At 41.6% G+C, this 21,708-nt stretch overlaps 1 protein-coding gene across 2 annotated transcripts in view; it reads left to right on the top strand.

Moving 5' to 3' along the window:
• The window catches only part of LOC127210641 (UDP-glucuronosyltransferase 2B1), a 39,550-nt gene extending 18,407 nt beyond the window's left edge, over window positions 1-21,143 (top strand). The window contains exons 1-6 of one of the 2 annotated variants that reach the window (XM_051170348.1): window positions 6,515-7,297; window positions 9,211-9,359; window positions 14,981-15,112; window positions 18,020-18,107; window positions 18,629-18,848; window positions 20,627-21,143. In XM_051170348.1, the coding sequence (XP_051026305.1) occupies window positions 6,574-7,297; window positions 9,211-9,359; window positions 14,981-15,112; window positions 18,020-18,107; window positions 18,629-18,848; window positions 20,627-20,906 (1,593 nt within the window). In that variant the 5' untranslated portion in view covers window positions 6,515-6,573 and the 3' untranslated portion in view covers window positions 20,907-21,143. Of the gene's footprint in view, window positions 1-6,514; window positions 7,298-9,210; window positions 9,360-14,980; window positions 15,113-18,019; window positions 18,108-18,628; window positions 19,001-20,626 lie in introns of those variants that run through there. The other variant, XM_051170347.1, reaches the window with a different exon arrangement.
• The last annotated feature ends 565 nt before the right edge of the window (window positions 21,144-21,708 follow it).

Raw genomic sequence — 21,708 nt, 5'->3', positions numbered from 1 at the left:
AGATCCTCCTACCTCTGTCTCCTGAGTGCTGGGATTAATGGTAATATAAAGACAAAATTAATGTCATATTTTATATGTAATGTATGTTCTACAATTAATGCCATGATCTGAGAGCTTGTCCTCCAGGTGACCCCACTCCTTCTTACATTTCGGGAACGACCAAGCACTGCCATAAACTGGGCCTGCCAGCACTCTTCAGAAACTCCACCGGAGCAATTAGATACAATTAACGGCCAGTGTTCCTTTGAGATAAAACAACTTCCCTGGAGATTCGCCCTCCTGGACCCAACCTGCCTGAAAGTTGACATTCCTTAGACTCACAAAGGCCTCTTTCCCTTTATGAACCCACTGCCCTTGAAGCTCAGGGTCAGTCTCCTATCCTGCTGTGTCAGGAAGGATTGTGATCTGAAGCTCTGAACCTGTAAAAATACTGCACCCTGTGTATGTTGCATTGGTTATCAAAAGTCCTGCTGGTCTTTTTGGGAGCTTTCAAGATCTGGGCAATCTCGGTATTATACTGAGCCATCGCAGTCTAACAGTATGTGCCATCATGCCTCGCTACTGTTTTACTCATTTTTTTTTTTTTTAACACAGGCATTTTTTTTAAAAGTTTAAGTTAGCCAAGGGAGATGGCACTCTTCTTTAATACCAACACTCAGGAGGCAGATGCAAGTAGATCTCTGCGAGCTCAAGGCCAGCCTGACTACATAAAGAGTTTGATGACAAGCAGAGCTGCATAGTGAGATTCTGCCTCAAGCAAATAAGTAAACAAATACAAAGAGGAACAAATGGGGCAGGGGAGAAATGAAAGACATAAAGAAATATCTTTCTTTTCAAACGCTGTGGCAGAAGTGTTGACTCAGCCACTAAGAGCACTGGTTGCTTTTCCAGAGGACCCAGTTAGATCCCAGCACCCACATGGCTCACAGACATCTGTAGCTCTAGTTCCAGGGTATCATTGGCTAGAGGTTAGGTAAAACTTAGGTAATGGGGTCTTGTTTTTTCTAATTGGCTGCTAAATGTAGCCTGAGACTTTCTGATAGGCTGTTGCTAGGGGCAGTTACTAGGGAAAGGCAGGCCATCTTGTGGTTTTCTTGGAGACTGAAGTTCCTTTCCTTGGGAAGCAGAAACTTAGGCTTCTGTCGCCTTAGTAAAAACTTTCATGGAGTCGGCTAGCCTTTTAACAGAGTGGAGTCAGTCACACTCCACAGGCCCTTAAAAAAAGAGTTTCCTCTTCAGAAATGGGGTTACACGGGCTTCACAGAATACAGACTGTTTAGCATTTGTCTCTATAATTCTTATTGACTATTAGTGGACTAGTCTTTTAAACAGTCATCTGCAGTTCCTAGGGGAAAATTGATAATGTTTAGGATTTCTATCCATTTTCAGTGTTAGGGATTTGGGAAACAAGCATTTCATTTCCCTTTGACCTTTATTTAAAGGAGAAGTACTGCACCTGTATATTATGTTCCTTGGCATGGGTAATGTCTACAGCATTTAGGTACACATAATCATATTAAATCACACATCAGCATAAAATAAATGCTTCTTAATGTCTGGTGGCCGTCTTTTTGCCACTTTTATGCTGTATTATATTTTGTGTGAGAGTGTTAAAGTTATAGAGAATATAAAAAATACACAATTTGGTTGGTTATTAACAAGGGTCACAAAACTGTCTATGGAAAGTTGCAGGAATTTTTTCTTTTTTTAACCAAGTGTTGCTAAGAAAAGTATCAGATGATAAGTTAAAAATTAACCTTTTCAAAAAAAATTAACCTTTTCCTCCTACTATATACACATGTTCACTTAAAATGCTTCAAAAAGTAAAATTCAGAATTATTTTTGTAATAAAATATAATAATAAGATATTGACAAATGTGTGAAAATATATTTGTTATTGAATTTAAAAACTGTTTTTCTGTTTGACCTCAAAAGCAGAAGCAAGTAAGCAAAACTTCATAAATTGGACTCATTTAAATAAAAGCTTCTTTCAGTCAAAAAATCATTATTGTAAGTACTGAAGACAACTCAAAAAGCTAAAGGGTGCATTTGTAAGTCCTATGCCCAAAACAAGTACTCAAGCATTGTATAGAGAAAGGTCATAACCACACAGTAGAGAAAAGAAAACACATAGCATGACTCTATATTAAAAACCTAGCCAGGCGTGGTGGCAAACACCTTTAATCCCAGCACTCAGGAGGCAGAGGCAGGAGGATCGCTATGAGTTCAAAGCCAGCATGGTCTACAAAGCGAGTCTAGGACAGCCAAGGCTAACATAGAGGGAGACCCTATCTCCAAAAACAAAAACAAAAACAAACAAACAACAACAACACAAACTGTACTCCCAACAAAATTTATTCAACCATAAAATATGTCTAGAGTATCTTAACAGACAATTCCGCGAAAGATCTACAGGTGGCCAATACACTTACAGAACTATGCTCAGCACCACTATGCCCTAACAGCCTTCAAGCTCAGCTCAGAACAGTTGAAAAACAGAGATACAGCTCCATCCTCTTACCTGATTATAATCAAGACAGAAGTAACAAAGAGTAAGGTATTTGTTACATTAAAAATGTATCGGTTAGGCCTAAGATTGCTAATAAAAGACACAGTCTGAAGCATACTTCAGCGTACTTCAAGGCTGCCAGCACAACGCTGGGCAGAATCTAAACTAATGCAAACCTTCTCCTAAACTATGGTAAGCAAACTACTCTAAACTGATAGATAATACATATACCCCAAGCATTTGCCAGTAAGATGTTCCTCCAGCCATTTTCCCCTTTGTCCTCCTACACAGTCAACCACCTCTCTCCTCCCAACTGACAAGCCTCTCCTCCAGGAGGTCCCACCTTCCACTCCCGGTCCTTCTGCTCAGCTGATTGGCTAAACAGCACTTTATCGACAGTTGTTACATCCACTCAGCATTCCTCCACAGGTGAGCCGTCAGAATGTTGCTCTACTGTCTTGTGGATGGCACCCCCGTGCTGCTACTTGGAAACAGGTGAAATAGTCTGCCACTTGCACAGATTTTAAAAATCCAGAACCCTGGGGTCATGTAGATACACATCAAAGAGAAGTAAAATTAGATGCACATAAACCTCTACACGTGGGCCTGAGAAGGATGCAGGGTGGATCCGGTTTTCCCTGATTCCCACCTGGAGCTTATTGAACTCAGGTGATGTTCCGCTATCAAGAAGTCTCCGCCCCAGAGATGAGATATGATAGATATTGATTCTCATGCAGAATTTTAGAATCACCAAGCTAGGAAAGATGTTTTCTACAAGGTTGCCAAATACAATTAGCCAAAACACCATGAATGTAACATTCATGTAATCCCTGATTGCTTTGTGGTTCTTCTTGCTGTATGTAATTTTTCTATTTATGTATAATAATATAAATGTATATACCAATAAAATAAAATAAAATCTTTAGAGGAAAAAAAATTTTTAATATTAATGAGAAAAGAAGAAGAAGAAGAAGAAGAAGAAGAAGAAGAAGAAGAAGAAGAAGAAGAAGAAGAAGAAGAAGAAAAAGAAGTCTCTGCTCAGTTCCAGGGCTCCAAACTGCGCTCCCACTTACAGACCCACACCTAAACTGGCCACAAGTCCCAACCAGTGCCCCTATCATCACTGCCCACTCAGTAGCAACTCTGTCATCTTGCTCTGTGGTGTTCCCACTTCGGTCCTCCCAGAGAACACACAAGTCACAGTTGGGGGAACAAAGAATTAAAATCTGTATCTTAGGGTCACAGTGACAAGTTGTAAAACACAGCTTCAGGGCGACCTTAAGCACAGTTGCAAGAAAAGTTCCCCTAATCTGTGTCATGTGACCACATTCCTTTCTGCCAGCAGGAGGTGAGGAAAGTAGATCAAAGGGCCACTTGCCCTGTTGCACCAATGCCTTGCTCCCTGGTGCAACAGCCAATTAGCGCAATTAGTGCGCAGCATGGGACTTTCAGCTGAAACCAGAACCAGGCACTCCCCTCAGCATGGAGGTAAACAAAGATCAAAAGAGTGTTGGAGCCCTGGTGCCCTGGGCACCTTTTGTAGCCTATCACCTTAGGACAGTTGACCCCTTTGTGTATTTTTACCGGTAAGTACTTGCCAAGCTAGGACACGCCCCCAAACCCCTACTTTGGGAAAGCTGGGAGGGAAAGAGACCTTTAAATGGGAGGGAGGGAAGAATGGGAGGATACAAGGGATGGGATAACCACTGAGATGTAACAAGAATAAATTAATAAAAAAAATTTTTTTTAAATAAAATAAAATAAAATACCTCACAACCCAGAGCACGGGTGACGGTCATGGCCTTTGTGATCTTTATTACACAATAAAGATCCCTTGTGCCATTACATGGGTTTTGCCTCCTGGAGATTTTGGGGTGGGGTACTCAAAACAGGCACAATCACAGTAAACCCGGTTTTGGCTAAGAGAATGGTGGTGCTTGGTCCCCTGTTCCGCTTTGCTTCTCCCAGCTTGCTCAGCTTTCCGTTCTGATGCGAGCCATGGGAGTTCCTGCTTTGCTAAGAAGCTCTGTGTGTAGCACACCTCAGGTGCATAAGCAAGGAGGCACCCTGGTCTTTTCCTCATGGTATTTTGCCTTAATGAGAAAATGATGAAAATAAGGGATTAAGTTCTTCGTCGTGTGTGCAAAAGAAGCTTGGACTCAGGAATAGGTTGAAATAAAAATATAAAATATAACAAAAAAAAAACATGAATATTAACAAAAACAGTAGTCAAAAGTTGGGAACAAAGCTAATGTCAATCAAACTAGAAATGAGTAATTGTAGTTTTCTGTGTTCTAAAATAGAAGTTAGTGACATTGATCAAATTTGTCTGCCTGCTGTGTAAGACTGAGACCTCTAGAGAAATCTCTAGTCTATTCCCGGAGTCCCCACTAAGAGATGGAGTCCATTGTCAATGCAAATGCATAGGAATAGAAATGTATTGAGCCACCGCGATGGGGTCTGTCCAGCTCTTTCAAGCTGCAGACCCCGAGAAGCAGAGGCATGGGCCTTTTATATGTTTTAGACAAAGAAATGAGTTTTACAGTATGTGATTGGTTGGCATTTGGGCAGAAAAGCTACAAGTAGGGAGTTACAAGTCTTGCCGTTTTGTGGTTGGATAATAGGTGGAGGGGCAAGCTGACCTATGGGAAAGATTGGTTGAAGCAGTCACAGGGGGCATTTAGGGACTGTTTTAGTTGGGGAGGGGTAGTGGAAATTTTAAACACAGCTGGTTGTCCTTGAGTACAGCTGTACCCTGAGCACAGACTGAGACCTTGAGTTAAGTTGGACTCTTCAAGGTTTTTCCTGTCCCTGCCATACACACACAGTGATCTCATATCTGTCTGTCCTTGGTTCAAGGTGGACCCTCTAGAAATTTACATGCTTTGGCCTTAATGGGGGTCTTTAAGGGAGGACTGGGTAGGCCGACTTTTACATTTTCCCAGACTTTGGTGTTAATGGGGGTCCTTAAGGGAGCTGGTTCCTTCAGCTGTAACATGACAACATTTTAAAGCTGCATAAGTATCAAATCCCTGTCACAAAGCAACACCCTTATACGAGTTACAGGAAAAGCTCAGAATAAGAACAAGGGTGTTACATGACTTAGGGGTCACATTCTGTGTGTCCCAACAAGCCAGGTTACACACACACACACAAACACGCACATACACCTCAATAAGCCAATAAAAAGAACCCAATTAAGTGTGAAATGCAGAAAAAGGAGATTTATTTGATATGATCACTTTAGGAAGAGGGGGGGGGGGTAGAAAAAGAAGCCAGTCATCCTTCCCAAGCTCCATCTTTGTGACTCTGATGAGATATAATCCACAGCTAATCAGTTAGGCATGGTGTGGTCCCTTGCCCAACTTGATCTTAGCTCCTAGTCTCTTCAGAAACGACAGCCTCCCATAGCTTGTCAGTGGCCTTCCTGGAAATACATTCGACCTCTGGATGCCCCCAGAGGTCAAACACTTCTTCTCCAAAAAGAAGGTTACTGAGAAAATTCTAATTTCTCGAGGTACATTCTTCTAATAGTGTGATATCAAGAGGAAAGCAGATTCGTGGTGGGGTAGAGCTGAAATGAATGGAAAGGCTAAAAGAACAGGGATCTGTCTAATATATAATCTGCTCTAAATTGAGCTGCCTTGTTTATGATTCTCAGATTATACTATGGACCTCTGAGTCATATCCCTGAAATCATTAAATAGTATGGTAAATCACTGATGTCTCCAGCACTCACAGGAAAGTACACTGAACTGAAAACTTATATCTTTACTTGAGGTGCTTTATCAAGGAAGCCACATTAGCAGAGAGAGTGAGAGAGCACTTACTCTCCAGAGTCCTCCAAGTACCTAATATATTCAAGGACACAGAATCAGGCATCATTTCCCACCATCACATCTGCCTCTTGGTTTTGGCACTTGCCATTCAGAGGCTGTGACTATCCCGTGTGTATTTGCTTCCGAGGACACAAGTTACACATTAACTAATTGAGTATTACTCTTTATCTAGCTGCAAGAGCTAAGTGATCTGGCATTTGAAAGGAAGCTCTGAATGTAACCAAGATGTCTGTGAAAACGACAGCAGCCCTGCTCCTGCTACAGCTGAGTGGCTTCTTTGGAGCTGCCAACAGTGGGAAGGTGCTGGTGTGGCCAATGGAGTTCAGCCATTGGTTCAACTTAAGGACAATCCTAGATGAGCTTGTGAAGAAGGGTCATGAGGTGACTGTTCTGAGACCATCAGTTTTCTTTTCTTACGAGGTCGACAACACATCTGCTATTGAGTTTGAGACATATCCTTCATCCTATTCCGTGGATGACGTAGAGGAACTTTTTGTGGAAGCCTTGGCCAAGATCATTTATGAGCTGCCAAAGCAATCATTTTGGGCATACTTTTTAATGTTGCAAGAAATGTATTTGAAGGAATCAGATTATTGTGAGAGTCTCTGCAGAGATGTTGTTTTTAACAAGGAACTCATGACAAAACTACAGAAATCAAGCTTTGATGTCATTGTAGCAGACCCCTTCGTCCCCTGTGGTGACTTGCTGGCTGAGATTCTCCAGATGCCCTTTGTGTACAGTCTCCGCTTCTTTCCTGGCAATACTTATGAAAAGTACAGTGGAGGACTCCCGCTGCCTCCGTCCTATGTGCCTGCTGCGCTCTCAGAACTGAGTGATAGAATGACATTCATAGAGAGAGTGGAGAGTGTCATCTACATGCTTTCTTTTGACTTTTGGTTCCAGACATTTAATGAGAAGAAGTGGAATAAGCTTTACAGTGAAGTCTTAGGTAAGTGCTGTGCTCCCTTTTAACTACAGCACTCTCAGTCGGCTGTGTCCTTGAAGGTGAACTTGACAGAACAGGACAGCCCACTCATAAGTCAAATGGTGAGAAACCTGTGACATTACCTGCCAAATGCAAAGTATTGTAAAAGAGTCTCTGTCCCAATGGCAAATTTGAAAGGCTTGTCTCTGACATGCACAGGACACTTCACAAAGGCACATATTCACCAAGAAATATATGTGGGTTTCTCTACACAAGAACATAGCCATTTACTACCTATTTTATTTCACTTATTTAAAACACTTTTTCCTGAATGGTTTTTATCATTGTTGTTGTTGTTGCTGCTGCTGCTGCTGCTGCTGCTGTCATTATCAATCAGTATATTGATTGGAAGGCTGTGTCACTACATAACTCTGGAAGTCAGAGGACAAAGTGTGGAGCCTCTTCTTTCTTTGCCTTCTTACACACATGCTGAGAATATAAGTATGTTTGCACCATTGCAAAGCCAAGGCTTCACCCCATTGAGCTGTCCAGATGAACACCACAACGCTTGTTTTAAACTTACAGAATGTCTTATTTGCTGACAGACAAGCATACTGAGGACTGAGGAGTAACACAGATTGCTAGCACAACTACCCATCAAGCCTGGGGAAAATAACAATTTACGCTCATAGTTTTATTTAAATTTTGAAATATTTTCTGTCTTTATATAATGAATTTCTTCATAGTTGTGAGTTCCTTATCTCTATCCTAGACAACCCAAGTTTGAGAATGCAAAATTTTAGAAAATCAATATTCCCTCATTGAGTGTTTAAAACTCCTTTTTAAACTTCTAATGGTTTCAGAGAATGGCTCCAGATGAAGCTACATGCAGCCATGAACCTGAACACCTTTCCTCCATTCAGAGGGCCTAAGGAGTGGTAGGACAAAATGCCTTCCTACAAACTGTCCTCTGACCTATGCCCTACACGCACAAACGCACACACACACACACATACACACACACACACACTTGAATGAGTGCCTTTTAAAATCAAACAACGCTGAAGTTTGAACATGGGAATTTTAGTCACAGAGTTTTAAACAGTGTCTTTTGTTAAAGAAAAAAACGTATAGACTTTTCATCCTTTATTATCTGGAAACAAACTTAGGCATACCGAATTACTATACAGTCTGTCATAGTTTACGAGCAGTACCAGGACAAAGAGCTCAGGTATCCTCACAAATTCTCTTCCAGGTCACCCTGGGTTTTATAGTAAGATCCTGTCTCAAAATAAAATGCTGAAACAGAATCTCCACAGATCTTTACACTGGGCACGGCTGCACACACCTGCAATCCCTGGGGTTGAGATGAGGAGGAAGATAATCTAAAGTTCAAAGTCAATTTGGCTACATAGTAACTTAGGGAGCAGCCTGGGCTCCATCCAACTGTCTCAAAACAAAAGAAGACAGCACAAAAATTCCCACTTCACTTAGAGGAATACACATCAAGTTTCCAGCTGCTGAATATTGTAAAGGAGATGGATGGTTCCAGGGAAAGGTGGTTTCCTTAGGATGAGAGGCACTATTCATAGATAATGGCATCTAATTGTATTTCAATGTCACATACATAATTACCGAGCCAGAGTGAGTTACTGATATGGTGTCTTCTCAAGGCCACTCACACAGTGATGTCATATAAATCTAAGCCTAAGTATGAGCAACATATATGTTAAAAAATCATATCAAACATTACATGTGCATGTACACAACACAACCACACACACACACAAAAAAAACTATTTTTCATATCCCACACTTACAAATGTCAACATCTTTTTCTGCATTATCAAGAGGGCTTCCAGAAGGTTACCTGGCATACTTACCTTCACCTGACACTGTGTCGCATCTTATACCTTCACTCTTCTGATTCCTCCTAGGAAGACCCACAACACTCGCAGAGACTATGGGGAAGGCAGATATATGGCTCATTCGAACCTATTGGGATTTGGAATTTCCTCATCCTGTCTTACCAAATTTTGATTATGTTGGTGGACTCCACTGCAGACCTGCCAAGCCCCTGCCTAGGGTAAATATATTCATGTTTGCTTGCTTCTATTTGCCTTGAATATTCAGCAAGAGTGATCATGTTTTATTCCTTCAGGATGTTTGTGACCAACTCAGAGAGTCATAGGAGACCAGAATAGAGACCAGCCAGTGGAAACGCCTGTATCTATTCCAGCACAAAAGTCTCCATTTCCTTTATGCAAACCTGTGGGGCTCTGAGGACTGGCGTAGTTAGACTACTACCCAACACAGAGAAATCTTGAGTGATTCACGCCGAGCATACAGATAGTGTGACAGGTACATCCCACAGGAAGTGCTGAGTGGACAGAGACACAAAGGGTGCACAGGCTCACCCAGAATCACCAGCAGCTCTACTCTTAACGACTCACTGTGAGGGAATAACAGAACCATGGCACTATTAACAAGGAGCAAAGGGCAAGTTGCCTAGCAGTAAAAGTAAAGGGGAGGTGTGGAGCAAGATAAGGGACACAATTTGCTTATCTTACACAAGGGATTAGACTCTCTCAGAAAAGAAAGGACTTTAATTCAAGGTACAAAATGTGGCCCCTGGTGGTGTTGGCCAGAAGTGTCCAGACTACTAAAACAATGGTGGGTGTTTTCATTGCCCCTACTACCCACTATGATTTCATAGTAGGACGCTGATGCCAAAAACATGACACATTTTGATCATAAGAAATAAAGACATCAGGTGGCACTGACTAGGATACTTCCTCCCTGCTTCTAGTCCTCGTAGCAATGGAATGTGCTGCGTAGGCTGCGGTGAAAAACTTTATCAACTTCCTTCCCCTGATATCAACCCAGTGAGCTACAAGGACTGGCATGGCAAGATTTGTCCATGAGTACAACGGCAGTGTGGGTGTTATGGGGAACCAACTGCTAGGTGCTGAGATTTAAGGCCCCCACACAGGAGGAAAGCCATGTCTGGTGTTATGTATCTGGACATGAACATATGCCTGAGGAGCCCGTGGGCCTCAGTAATGAACCAGCTCCTGTTACTTGGCTTAATGGGGACTAGCAGGGCGCCTTCTTAGGCAGAATCTCTCTATGTGCATCAGCTCACTTCTCAGACCTCATCTGAGAAGGTTTTGAAGGAATGTGCAGTCGACAGCACAGAAACTCACAGTCAGTCAAGGACCGAGAATAAGCGACTGTCAAGTCCTCTAATTGGATATCTATACCAATGTCTCCCCCAGGGGACAGAAACAACGTGTAGTAGGAGGTAGACACACTTTAAGGGACGTAGGATGGGGAAGATCAGAGGAAGCATTGTCCTCTGGACATGACAGGGCCCCAGCACTAGTGAGCTCCATCAGCGCCTGTGGCTGCCCTCACAAGAGCTGCACGAGAATGTGTTAACCAGCAGGCTTGCGTGGAGTGGGTCGGGGCTCAAGAACCCACCCAGCTTACTGAGTGGGTCAACAGTTGACGGCTTCTAAAGGAATGCGAGTCGATTCCTTTAAGGCTATGACTACTGATAGGTGACCCACGCTCTAGTGAATGGCCCACAACATACAGAATTGTATGGCTGAGTTATTAAATGAATGGGTTATTAAAGTTGGTAAAATGAGGATTAAAATGTAGTAATATTCTCTGCTTACATCTCTGCCAAAGGAAGAGTTTTCTGTATTAGATAGGGAGTTTATTAAATGAGCATTGAGAGAGAAGGAAACGGGGAGCAGGGGTACCCCAGAGAGAGAGAGAGAGCAAGGCAGAGAGATAGGGAGAAAGAGGAAGAAAGAGAGCAAGATACTTTTGTAATTAATAATTTTAATATAATTTATCAGTATTATATGCCCATTGTTATCCCCAAACTTTTATCTCCCTGTTCCCACCCTCCTTTCCTCTCCTGCCTTACTCCCCTCCCCTAGACCTCTGAGGTGGGGGAGTCACTTTATGCCTACCAGCTGACTACAGCCTCTCAGGTCTCATCCTGATAGCCTGCATCTCCTTTCTCTATGTGCCCACAGACCCAGCTGAGGGGAGTGATTCAATTGCAGACACCAGAGTTCATGTCAGAGGCAGTCCCTGCTCCCTCCTTCCTCCCCACTGTCAAGAGTGAGCTGTCATTGGCTATATCTGAAAAGGGGGTCTAGGTTCTTTGTATGCTTTGTCCTTATTTGAGGCTTCAGTTTGTGTGGGACCCCTTGGGTCCAGATCCACCAACCTTGATGATCTCCTGCGCTGCTCCTGAAGAAAACAAATATGAGAGATTTGAACAAGTTAGTAGGGTGTAAGAGAAAAGAGATAATGTACTTAGGGATATTGTTAACTTATGTTAAAAACAGAATTAGGGCTTCCTTGTGCTGTCTTTTTCTGTAGTAATGAGTTTCCCATCACCTTTCCCTCAGCCCCTTGACAACAGATAAGACAGTGAGATTTGGCAGTGACAAATGCTTGGGAGTGCTTGGCAGTGGGCTATGAATGAGGACATACCCAGGGACCATTAAAAATGAAAACACTTTTCACCCAGGGTTCTAAAATGCTATTTCTGTATCTTTGCATTAAGATAAAAGATGAAGGCAGGAAAGTAACAATCTGTCACAGGAATTGGAAGTTTCCAAGCCACGCAGTTAAGGATTTAAATTTAATTGAACAGCAGTCTATTTCTGAAAATGAGAGATCCATTGAGTTGCAACTGATGACAGCGTAGGTTTACGTTAGTACCATTGCATCCCTTAAGAAACTGTGCTCTGTGATGAGGAGAGAGACAGAGACAGAGATTTGTGTTGTGGGGCTCGAATGGAGGTTCATACTTTCAGAGCACTCGCTGCGTTTGCAGAGGACCCAGCACCCACATGGTTCTACATAGTCATCCATCCTCCAGTTCCAGAGACACGGACTCCCTTTCCTACCTCCTGGGGACACTTTCACAATTATAGGTAGCATGTGATATGTGTAGGCAAAAAAAAAAAAAAAAAACCACACACACACGCACACACACACAAAGTAAAATACTAAAGAAGAGAATTTGTTTTATAATAAACTGTTGAGAAATTATGCATAAAAATATTTCAGGTGTATATAGGATAAAGGTTCATAGAAGTTCTTCATGACAGAAACATTGAGTGGTACTTAGATAAAACACTGGTATTATTTTACATGTATGCTATGAACATATAATAATGGTCAACATTTCCATTGAAAATCCATAAAATATATCTATGACTATTTTATCAATGACTATGTTCTCAATCATAACATAAATTTACATGAATATTTTAAAAGAAACAATAATTTACATAAAATGAAATATAGAGAAAAAATCTATGATGTTCTGTATGAGTAAAACTGCTTACGTAACAGGATTTTGGTTTTCTAAATGGATATTATATAATCAGCAAGTACGTGTGTACTTACATACATGTAGCTTATCTTAAATATGTGTTCCTGGGATACAACACAAGGTTGCAGTAATAGAACACATGTGACATGAATGTAGAAAAAGATACTTGTAATACAAAATAAAATTGGAATTAGATACACATGGGCATGGAACAGGAAATAATCAAAAACAAAAACAAATTATATTTCAAAAGGTCACAGTGAAACCCACTGCGCTCTGTACTGATTTTAAAATGGATGGGGATGGGAGAGACAGCTCAGGGCATAAGAGCAATTGCTGCTCTTGTAGAGGACCCGGTTTTACTTCAGAGCTTTACAAAACCAGAGAAAAAGAAATTTTTCTAGGAAACAGGGGACAATTGACACTCTCAAGACAGTCAGCAAGTAAGATTTCCAAAGAATCAAGTGCCCTTAACACTACAGACTTCACTGTAACCACATTCTACAATCCAAGGAATTTAAGCCAACCTATTAGAATTGAGAAATTGAAGGACGCTGCCTTCTGTTTGTTCTGAATTCAAATTCAACTTATATAGGAGAGTGATACACTTAGAAAACAAAATACACCCTATCCAACATGATCAACTGGTTTTGTTCAGAAATTTGACTCAGTAATGGAGAGTCGGTCAACAAGTGATGACTAATAACTATGGTGTCAAAGATGTGCATGGATGGTACAGTATGGCCATGCCAGGAAAACAGTGATGAGTTGAATCCTGTCTGTGGTAGAACTCCTTGAGATTTATGATAAGAAGGTTATTTTGAGTCTTTAGAGCCAAATGTCCCCTAGGAAGGAGTATGCAGGATATGAAAATGAAGGATGATTAGGACCAATATCAGCATTTTTATTAAAGTAATTCAACAAGATTCTGTATAAGAATGTTTTCTAGTACCCACACGTGCAAAGAACACACAAACACTGAAGGCAGAGAGAGGTCCAAAGTCAAGGCCTACAGAGGGATTTGAGAGAAGACTAATGGAGTATGGACAAAGAAAAAGTCACCTAAGAAGTCAGTGTCTCTATTTGCTCTCTTGATCAATCACAAAAGTTAAAACATGCACCTGTGTACACATACACACACACACACACACACACACACACACACACACACACACACACACTGCATATATACAAACCTATATACCTGCATACGTACACTTGCAGAAGCAGACACAGTAAAATACATTGACGGTGTATACTAAATTTTCTTCCAATACAAGTAAAATCTGCTTGTATAAACGCAATGGAAAGAGAATGGACAATCTTCTGAAAATTAGGAATAGATTCATGGTGTGAGTTCCACTCCTAAGTGTGTATGTAAGTGAACTGAATGAAGGATCTCAACAAGACAGTTGTGCGAGGTTGAGGACAGTGGCACTGCTCCTGCTGGGCAGAATGATGGGGTCTGAATAAGAATGGCCCCCATAGGCTCAGATATTTGAATGTTTGGTTCCCAGTTGGTGAAGTGTTTAGGAAGGATTAGGAGGAGTGGCTTTGTGGAGAAAATGTATCACTGGGCTTTGGTTTCAAAAGCCTAAGCCATGCCTGGTCTCTTTCTCTCTATGTGCAATGTATGGATTAGCTTGAGCTCTGGGATCCTAATCCAGTACCATGCTGCCTGCCTGCCACAGTGCTGCCCAAAAATATGTTAGTAAACTACCCCCAAAAAACTGTAATCAAGCCTCAATTACATACTTTGATTTACAGGTTACCTTAATTATGGTGTCTTCTCCCACGTAGAACAGTAACTAAGAAAAGCGGCAGTAACTAATATGTCAATAGAATTATACAGAAAAATATATTGTGTGCAAATTTAAGGAACTGTCCCTAAACCTGAAACCCTATGTTATAGATATGCATGGAATGACCTCTAAAACAGTACACTAGGTAAACTAAGCCAGCAAACAAGCTAGAAGTAAAATAAAAAGAATATCTTATGTAAACTACCTAGATCGGTCAAAATAATAGAAAGAGAAAGCAGATATTTGGTCCTTAGAGGACGGGTGAAGGAGAAGAAGAACTTTGGATTTAATTTCTACACATCTTGGTGTTCAAGATGAAAACAACATGGGGCTGTTTGTATGACTTTGAGAACTGTAACCAACATACAACACGTTCCAACGGTCCGTCTTATATGTGGGTGTGAACAGTTTCAAAGGACCCACTATTCTGCTCATTTATAGCAGTGCCCAGTTCCTTCACCTGGAGGTTGGTATCAGTTTATATGCAGGTTGTTTACTGCTGCTGCTCTTTGTGATGCTCTGATACTCCCCTAACAGGAAATAGAAGACTTCGTCCAGTCTTCCGGGGAACATGGTGTTGTGGTGTTTTCCCTGGGGTCCATGGTGGGTAACCTAACAGAAGAAAGGGCCAACGTGATTGCAGCAGGCCTTGCCCAGATTCCACAGAAGGTGAGATACAGTGTCCTGCTGATGCGTCCTCACAGAGATGGTCACACGCTGCTCTAGGTCTGATTGCAGAAGCTTTGTGACACAAAGCTACCAGGGACAGATGTCAAATAGTAGATGAGGCTTTTTATTTTTTGACAACTTGATTTTTAACATTGTGTTCAGAAAGAAAAACACATAGCAAGTGTTTGTGAACTTCCTATTGGGAAGGTATTTTAGGCAGATACAAAAATCTGCTTTGTCACTTCCTCTATTTATTTGGAGGATAACTGAGGACTCTGGACACACAACAGTGTAACCAGACCACTATTAAATTGTAACCAGTGATTACATTGGCCCAGTAACAATAAATAAGCGCTCAAAATTGGCAGTTGTCAGACCAGAGAGGTGGCTTGTCTTGTAGACATGTGTTCTTCACCAGAGGACATGAACTTAGTTCTGAGTCCCCGAGTCTGGCACTTCATCAATTGCCTGTAACTTCATGACATGGGGCCCAAAGTACTCCTGGCATCAGATGAGACCAACACTTCCACTACATATGTACATACACACATACACACACACTACACACACATACACACCACACATACACACATGTATGCACATGCACACATATGCACACATATACACACACACTCATACACCTCACACACGTACTCAAATATACATATACTCACACAGATACACACACACAGGTGCACACGTACACATACCGTCATTCCACATACACACATAAATACACACATGTGCATATACACACACACTCAAACACACACATACATATACTCACATATGCAGGCACACACACACACACAAGCACACCACACACACAAAAATAAAAATAATTGCTTGTCTAAAAAATGATATTGGTGCTTTCCTGGATTGTTGGTTTTTATTTTGTCTTATATTACTTTATAACTACTATTTGGATGCTTGTTTGTGTTCTAAGGAGAGAGAGAGAAAGGAAGGATGTGGGGTTGGAAGGAAGGAGAGAGGAGCAAAGTCTGGAGAGGTGTTAATGGAGAGGTAATGACAAACAGAATATATGGCATGAAATATCTCTTTTCAATACAAGGAAAATAGAAAAGAGAAAGAATATGTATGTTTTTAGATGGGGTTTCTATCTTAGTAAGTATCATGTTCACTTGTAATATTGGCCTAATGTGATTGTCTATATTGAAAATGGGTTTATGCAAGTATATTTCCTCTGCTACTCCAAAACATATGTAGAGCAGGTTTCCTCAGCCCCAAATCCACCTGCAGGACTGAGCCTGTTAACGCTGAAATGGGGAGGATCTTGGGGATTTGCTCTTGAAGGGACCATGGGCTTAGACAATGTCACATTACAAGGGACTAATCCAAAAAAATCTTACGATAAACGTGATTATAAGTGAACTCCCTCAAATACCACTGGAAAATAGTTATACTGAATTTTGAAAATAAAAATTGCTATAAGTATATAAGAAAAAACTAAATCAAGGTACATATTAGTAACTCTGTTGGAGTGTTGAACTTGAATTGTAATCACACATTTCTGAACTCTTCTGCTTGAAGTTGTTGGATCTAACTTGGCCTGAGTTGCTGTTGATTAAATGTGGCATGCTGAAATGTGGGTAAGAACAGGAATCAATGCATAACTGAGAACAGTGTTGGCATCCTTGCTGCAGACATCCTCCCTGGTTCTCATCATCTCTCCTCTTCCCTGCGTATTTCACACTAGGACAGTGTCTTCATTCTTCCTTTCTTTTTAATTTAAATTTATTTTAGCAGGCTATCTGGATGAGACCTGATACGCTGTGGTCATATGGTGGGGGAAGGGGTCCCCTTCTGTCAGAGGTCTAGAGGAAGGAAATAGGGTGAAAGAGGAAGGGGGAATGGGAAGATAGCAATCTGGATGTAATCTGAATAAATTTCAATAAATACACTGCAAAAACGATTAATCACTTTATATCCCAAATGTAGCTCCCTTTCTCATCTCCTCCCAATCCAATCCCACCCTCCCTCCCTCTTCCCCCTGTTCCCTTCCCCTAGCCCTCAGTCAGAGGGAGCCCTTCTCCTCTACCAACTGACTCCAGCCCATCAAGACTCATCAGGACTGGCTGCATCCTCTTCCTCTGTGCTGTGGTAAGGCACCTCACCAAGAGGAAGTGATGAAAGTGCCGGCCACAGAGTCTATGGCAGGGACAACCCCTGATCCCCTTAAGGGGACCCATATGAAATCTGAGCTGCATATGCACTACCTCTGGGGGCGGGGGCGCCTAGGACCTCTCCATGCATTATCCTTGTTTGGTGCATCAGTCTCCTCCAGCCCCCATGGGCCCAGATTTGTTGACTCTGTTGGTTTTCTTATGGAGCTCCTGTCCCCTCCAGGACCTTCCATCCACCAACTCATCCATAGGACTCCCTGTGCTCTGCCATGAGTTTAGCTGTGAAACTCAGCTTCTGCTTTGATCCTTTCTATGTGGAGGGTTTCATTGGATAACTGCAGTAGGTTCCCCTCATGTTTCCTTTCTTCAACTGCTTCCCTCTCTACTCTAGTTGCCTTCTGAAGGAGAATTAAGCATCCTCCCTAGGGTTCTGCTTGTTACTTAGCTTCCTTACGTCTGTGGATTGTAATATGGTTATCCTGTATTGTATGGCTAATACCAGCTGATAAGTGAATATATACCGTGTACATCCTTCTGGGTCTGGTTACTTCACTCGGGATGATCTTTCCCGGCTCCATCCATTTGCCTGCAAAGTTGATGATGTCCTAGTTTTTGATAAATATAGAGTATTCCAATGTGTAGATGGGCCACAGTTTCTTTATCCATTATAAATTGAGGGATTATTTCTTAACCTCTACAGAATTCTAGGGTGACTTACTTGATGTCTGACCAAAGGAATGAGAGGATAGCTTTATCTTAACAGGTTCTTTGGAGATTCGAAGGCAAGAAGCCAGACATCTTGGGCTCTAACACACGTCTCTACAAATGGATCCCGCAGAATGACCTTCTAGGTAAGCAGCACCAGGACACACAGGTGACATGAGGAATGGCTGTCAGGAAGGTGAATGTCAACACTGAGGCAGTGATGATGGCTGCGATCTAGTCCTGGGGAACATGGATAAAGAACTGATGGGTCTATTCAGTGCATTTTCATTCCAGATGGCCAGAATATATGTTTAATCTCTGCTGCTTGGAGCCAACCTATCACAAGCAGGGAAGCAGTGACGACCTCACTGTTTCTTTAGAACATATTCACCCGAGCCACAGTCTGTGCTTGCCCATGATGATTCCTCCACTTGGGAGAAGTTCTGCCCACTTTTTCCATTGCACACAATCATTCTACTGCCACACTCCACCTCCTCTATGTGCTCTTCTCTTAATGCTCTGTGTGCTTGCAGTGCTCCTTGCTCTAAGACTTGAGAGGAGAAATGTAGTTCCACCGATATACAATGTTATCTAGACAACAGTTCACTGTTTTGTGCCTGTATCAGACTTATGATTAATGCTTTCTCTTAATTTCCTAATTTACTAGGTCATCCAAAAACCAGAGCGTTTATAACTCATGGTGGCACCAATGGCATCTATGAGGCGATCTACCATGGGGTTCCTGTGGTTGGCATTCCTCTCTTTGGGGACCAGTATGATAATATTGTTCGTATGAAGACCAAAGGAGCAGCGGTTAGACTGGACTTTCTCACAATGTCCAGTACAGACTTGTTCACTGCACTGAAGACTGTCACTGATGACCCTTCGTGAGTACAGAGTTTCCTCACATGGTTACTAGACAAGATAGGTCCTATCTAAGGGAACAGTAGCGTTCATCTGATCTTTAGTCTAATTGTGAAAGCAACAACAATAAACATAAAACTTATTTAACCACCGTGGAGTATGCTTTAACTGTCAGTTAAGACTGTAACTACCCCACAGACTTACTGTAGAAGAAGTTTGTGTAGGATATTTTGATGCTGGAAACCATTTTCTCTTGCTAAATGAAAGGACACAATTTCTGCAAATAAGATCAAATCAAATCACAGCATAATCAAGCTAAAAATAGGTCAACTGTTTCTAGTCAATGACTAAAATACCTGAAACTCTTATACTTTGTTTAAGTAATCCTCACTCATTGCACAAATTAAAATAATTATGCATATAAACATATATATATGGATATATAAAATATTTAATTACCAAATATGAAAATTTGACATTTCCACCTCATTAGACATTTGTAATTTCATTATTATCAATGCTGGAAAACACCCTTCTATATTCCACAAGTTCCAATAAGACATGAAATTCTAATTCAGTCACTGACTCTCAATACCCTTTTATCCTGCTATCCAGGGTAAGCATGTATATATTAGCTGACCTCTCTGTCCCCTCACACTGTCTCCCTTCCTAGATGCCAGTTATCAGTGGTCTACCTATACTTCTATGAAATCACCTCTAGTACGTCCCACACAGTGGTAAAAATGTGCAGTGTTTGCCTTTAGGCCCTAGTTTATATGATTTAGTAGAATACCCACCAGTTTTACCCTTGTTGTTGTAAAAACAGGATTGCATTCTTCATAATGGTTGAATAATATTCAACTATGTTTTCAGACCACATTTTTCACATGCATCAACCAACAATGGGTACCTCATCAGTTCCTCTCCTTACCTATGAGGACTAGAGCTGCAAAAGCCATGGACATTAAGGTTTCATTGCTATTATGGTGTTTACTATTTCTTTAAGCAGATCCTTAATAGTAAGAAAGCTAAACTCTGGGGAAATTCTGATTTCAATATGTTCTGTAAATTCACACTCTTTATGTAGTTGCTGCACTAGGTTGGACTCCCGCATTCACTTCTGTTAGTAACAATTCCATTCCCTGATGTAACTGAGTAGCATGAAATCCTGATTTGATCCCCAGAAACTTCATGGTCAAACAGAGAATTTTGACATCCACACATTTTCCTCTGACCTCCACACGTGATATATGGGGCATGCCACTTCCCCAGTCCCACAGACAAACACAAATAGAATAGATACATATTTTTAAAGTTGAAAAGTCGGCTTCCTCTGCAATCTTGTCATTACTATGTTAGCACTATGGGTTGACTTCAGGCCATTGAGCATCCCAGCTGGATTATCAGTGAGTTACATCTCAACCTTACGTCATCTTTGGAAAATATGCCCCTTTCTTAAAGTTACCCATTTTTAACCATCAATACTGTTTTTGTTGAGATTTCAAAGGATGTTGACAGCATTTCTTCTCAAGGGAATCAATGTGATCATCTTCAAATTACATTGAACCACGTCCCTTGCTCTGCTGGAAAGATTTATTTCTCCAAATGACTTTTCATTCCACTTTTGGGTAGAATGCCTCTCACATAATGCCAACCTACAGGCAAACTTCCAAACATGCCCCAGTAGAAACACCTGCCGTTCTCCTACTCAATCTATTGAGTCTCATGACGTTTTCCCTGAATAGTCCATAGGCTTGGTGCATAAAGTAAACTAACTAGTTCTCAATGTTGGTGTCTTTAGCTATAAGGAAAATGCCATGCGGTTATCCAGAATTCACCACGACCAGCCTGTGAAGCCCCTGGACAGAGCCGTCTTCTGGATTGAGTTTGTCATGCGCCACAAAGGAGCCAAGCACCTTCGTGTGGCAGCCCATGACCTCAGCTGGGTCCAGTACCACTCTCTGGATGTGATCGGGTTCCTGCTGGCCTGCGTGGTGACCGTAGTGTTCATCATCACAAAGTGCTGCCTCTTTGGTTGCCAGAAGGTTGCTAAAGCTGGAAGGAAGAAGAAAAGGCAGTAGCTCCACTGGGGAGGAATGACAGATGGACCACCTCTAGTGCATTGCTTCAAGGGAGGCCAGGATGGCAGGATCCTTTATCCTGTGACAACTTTTCCTCTCCTTGGCTCACTAAATCACAGTATCACTTTCAGAATTGTAATACTCAATGATAAGTTAGAAATATTTTTGGCCACAGTTCAAAAACCTAGAAAGCACTAAGGATCAGACTATATTAGTGCTTCTTTTAAAACTTCTTCTGTGCTGCCAGAGCCAGTGGCACATCCCTGTAGTTCCAGCACTCAGGGAGGCAGAGGCAGGTGGATCTCTGTGAGTTCGAGGCCAGCCTGGCCTAGAAAGTGAGGCCAGGACAGCCAGGGTGACACAGAGAAACCCCGTCTTCAAAAAACTAAAAACAAAAACAACAAATACTTCTGTGATAATAGAGAGATTGCTCAGTGGTTAACAGCAACTTGGGTTTTGATGCCTAATAGAACTGACCACATAATGATTTGATACCAGTGCAGGCCAGCCCTCATTGGATAATACATACTGAAGGGTTGTTTTCTAAGTCCTACATGTAACAACTCCTTCCTCTAACATATATGTGTCTGTGGGTGTGTTATAATTTTTTAATTAAGATTTATCATTTTTCCTTTTTCCTTTCCTCTCTCCAACCCTTCACAAGTACCCCTCCTCACTTTCTTTTCAATTTATGGCCTCTGTTGCTTTGTTTTATTAGTGTGTGTGTGTGTTCGTGTGTGTGTGTGTGTGTGTGTGTGTGTGTGTGTGTGTGTATGTGTCGGAGGGTCTTCTTTGGGGAGGA

The sequence above is a fragment of the Acomys russatus genome, chromosome 28 (assembly GCF_903995435.1).
Source record: "Acomys russatus chromosome 28, mAcoRus1.1, whole genome shotgun sequence".
Taxonomy (NCBI): domain Eukaryota; kingdom Metazoa; phylum Chordata; class Mammalia; order Rodentia; family Muridae; genus Acomys; species Acomys russatus.
Note: the sequence above shows the minus strand (reverse complement) of the source record. Positions and strands in the feature narration are given on the sequence as shown.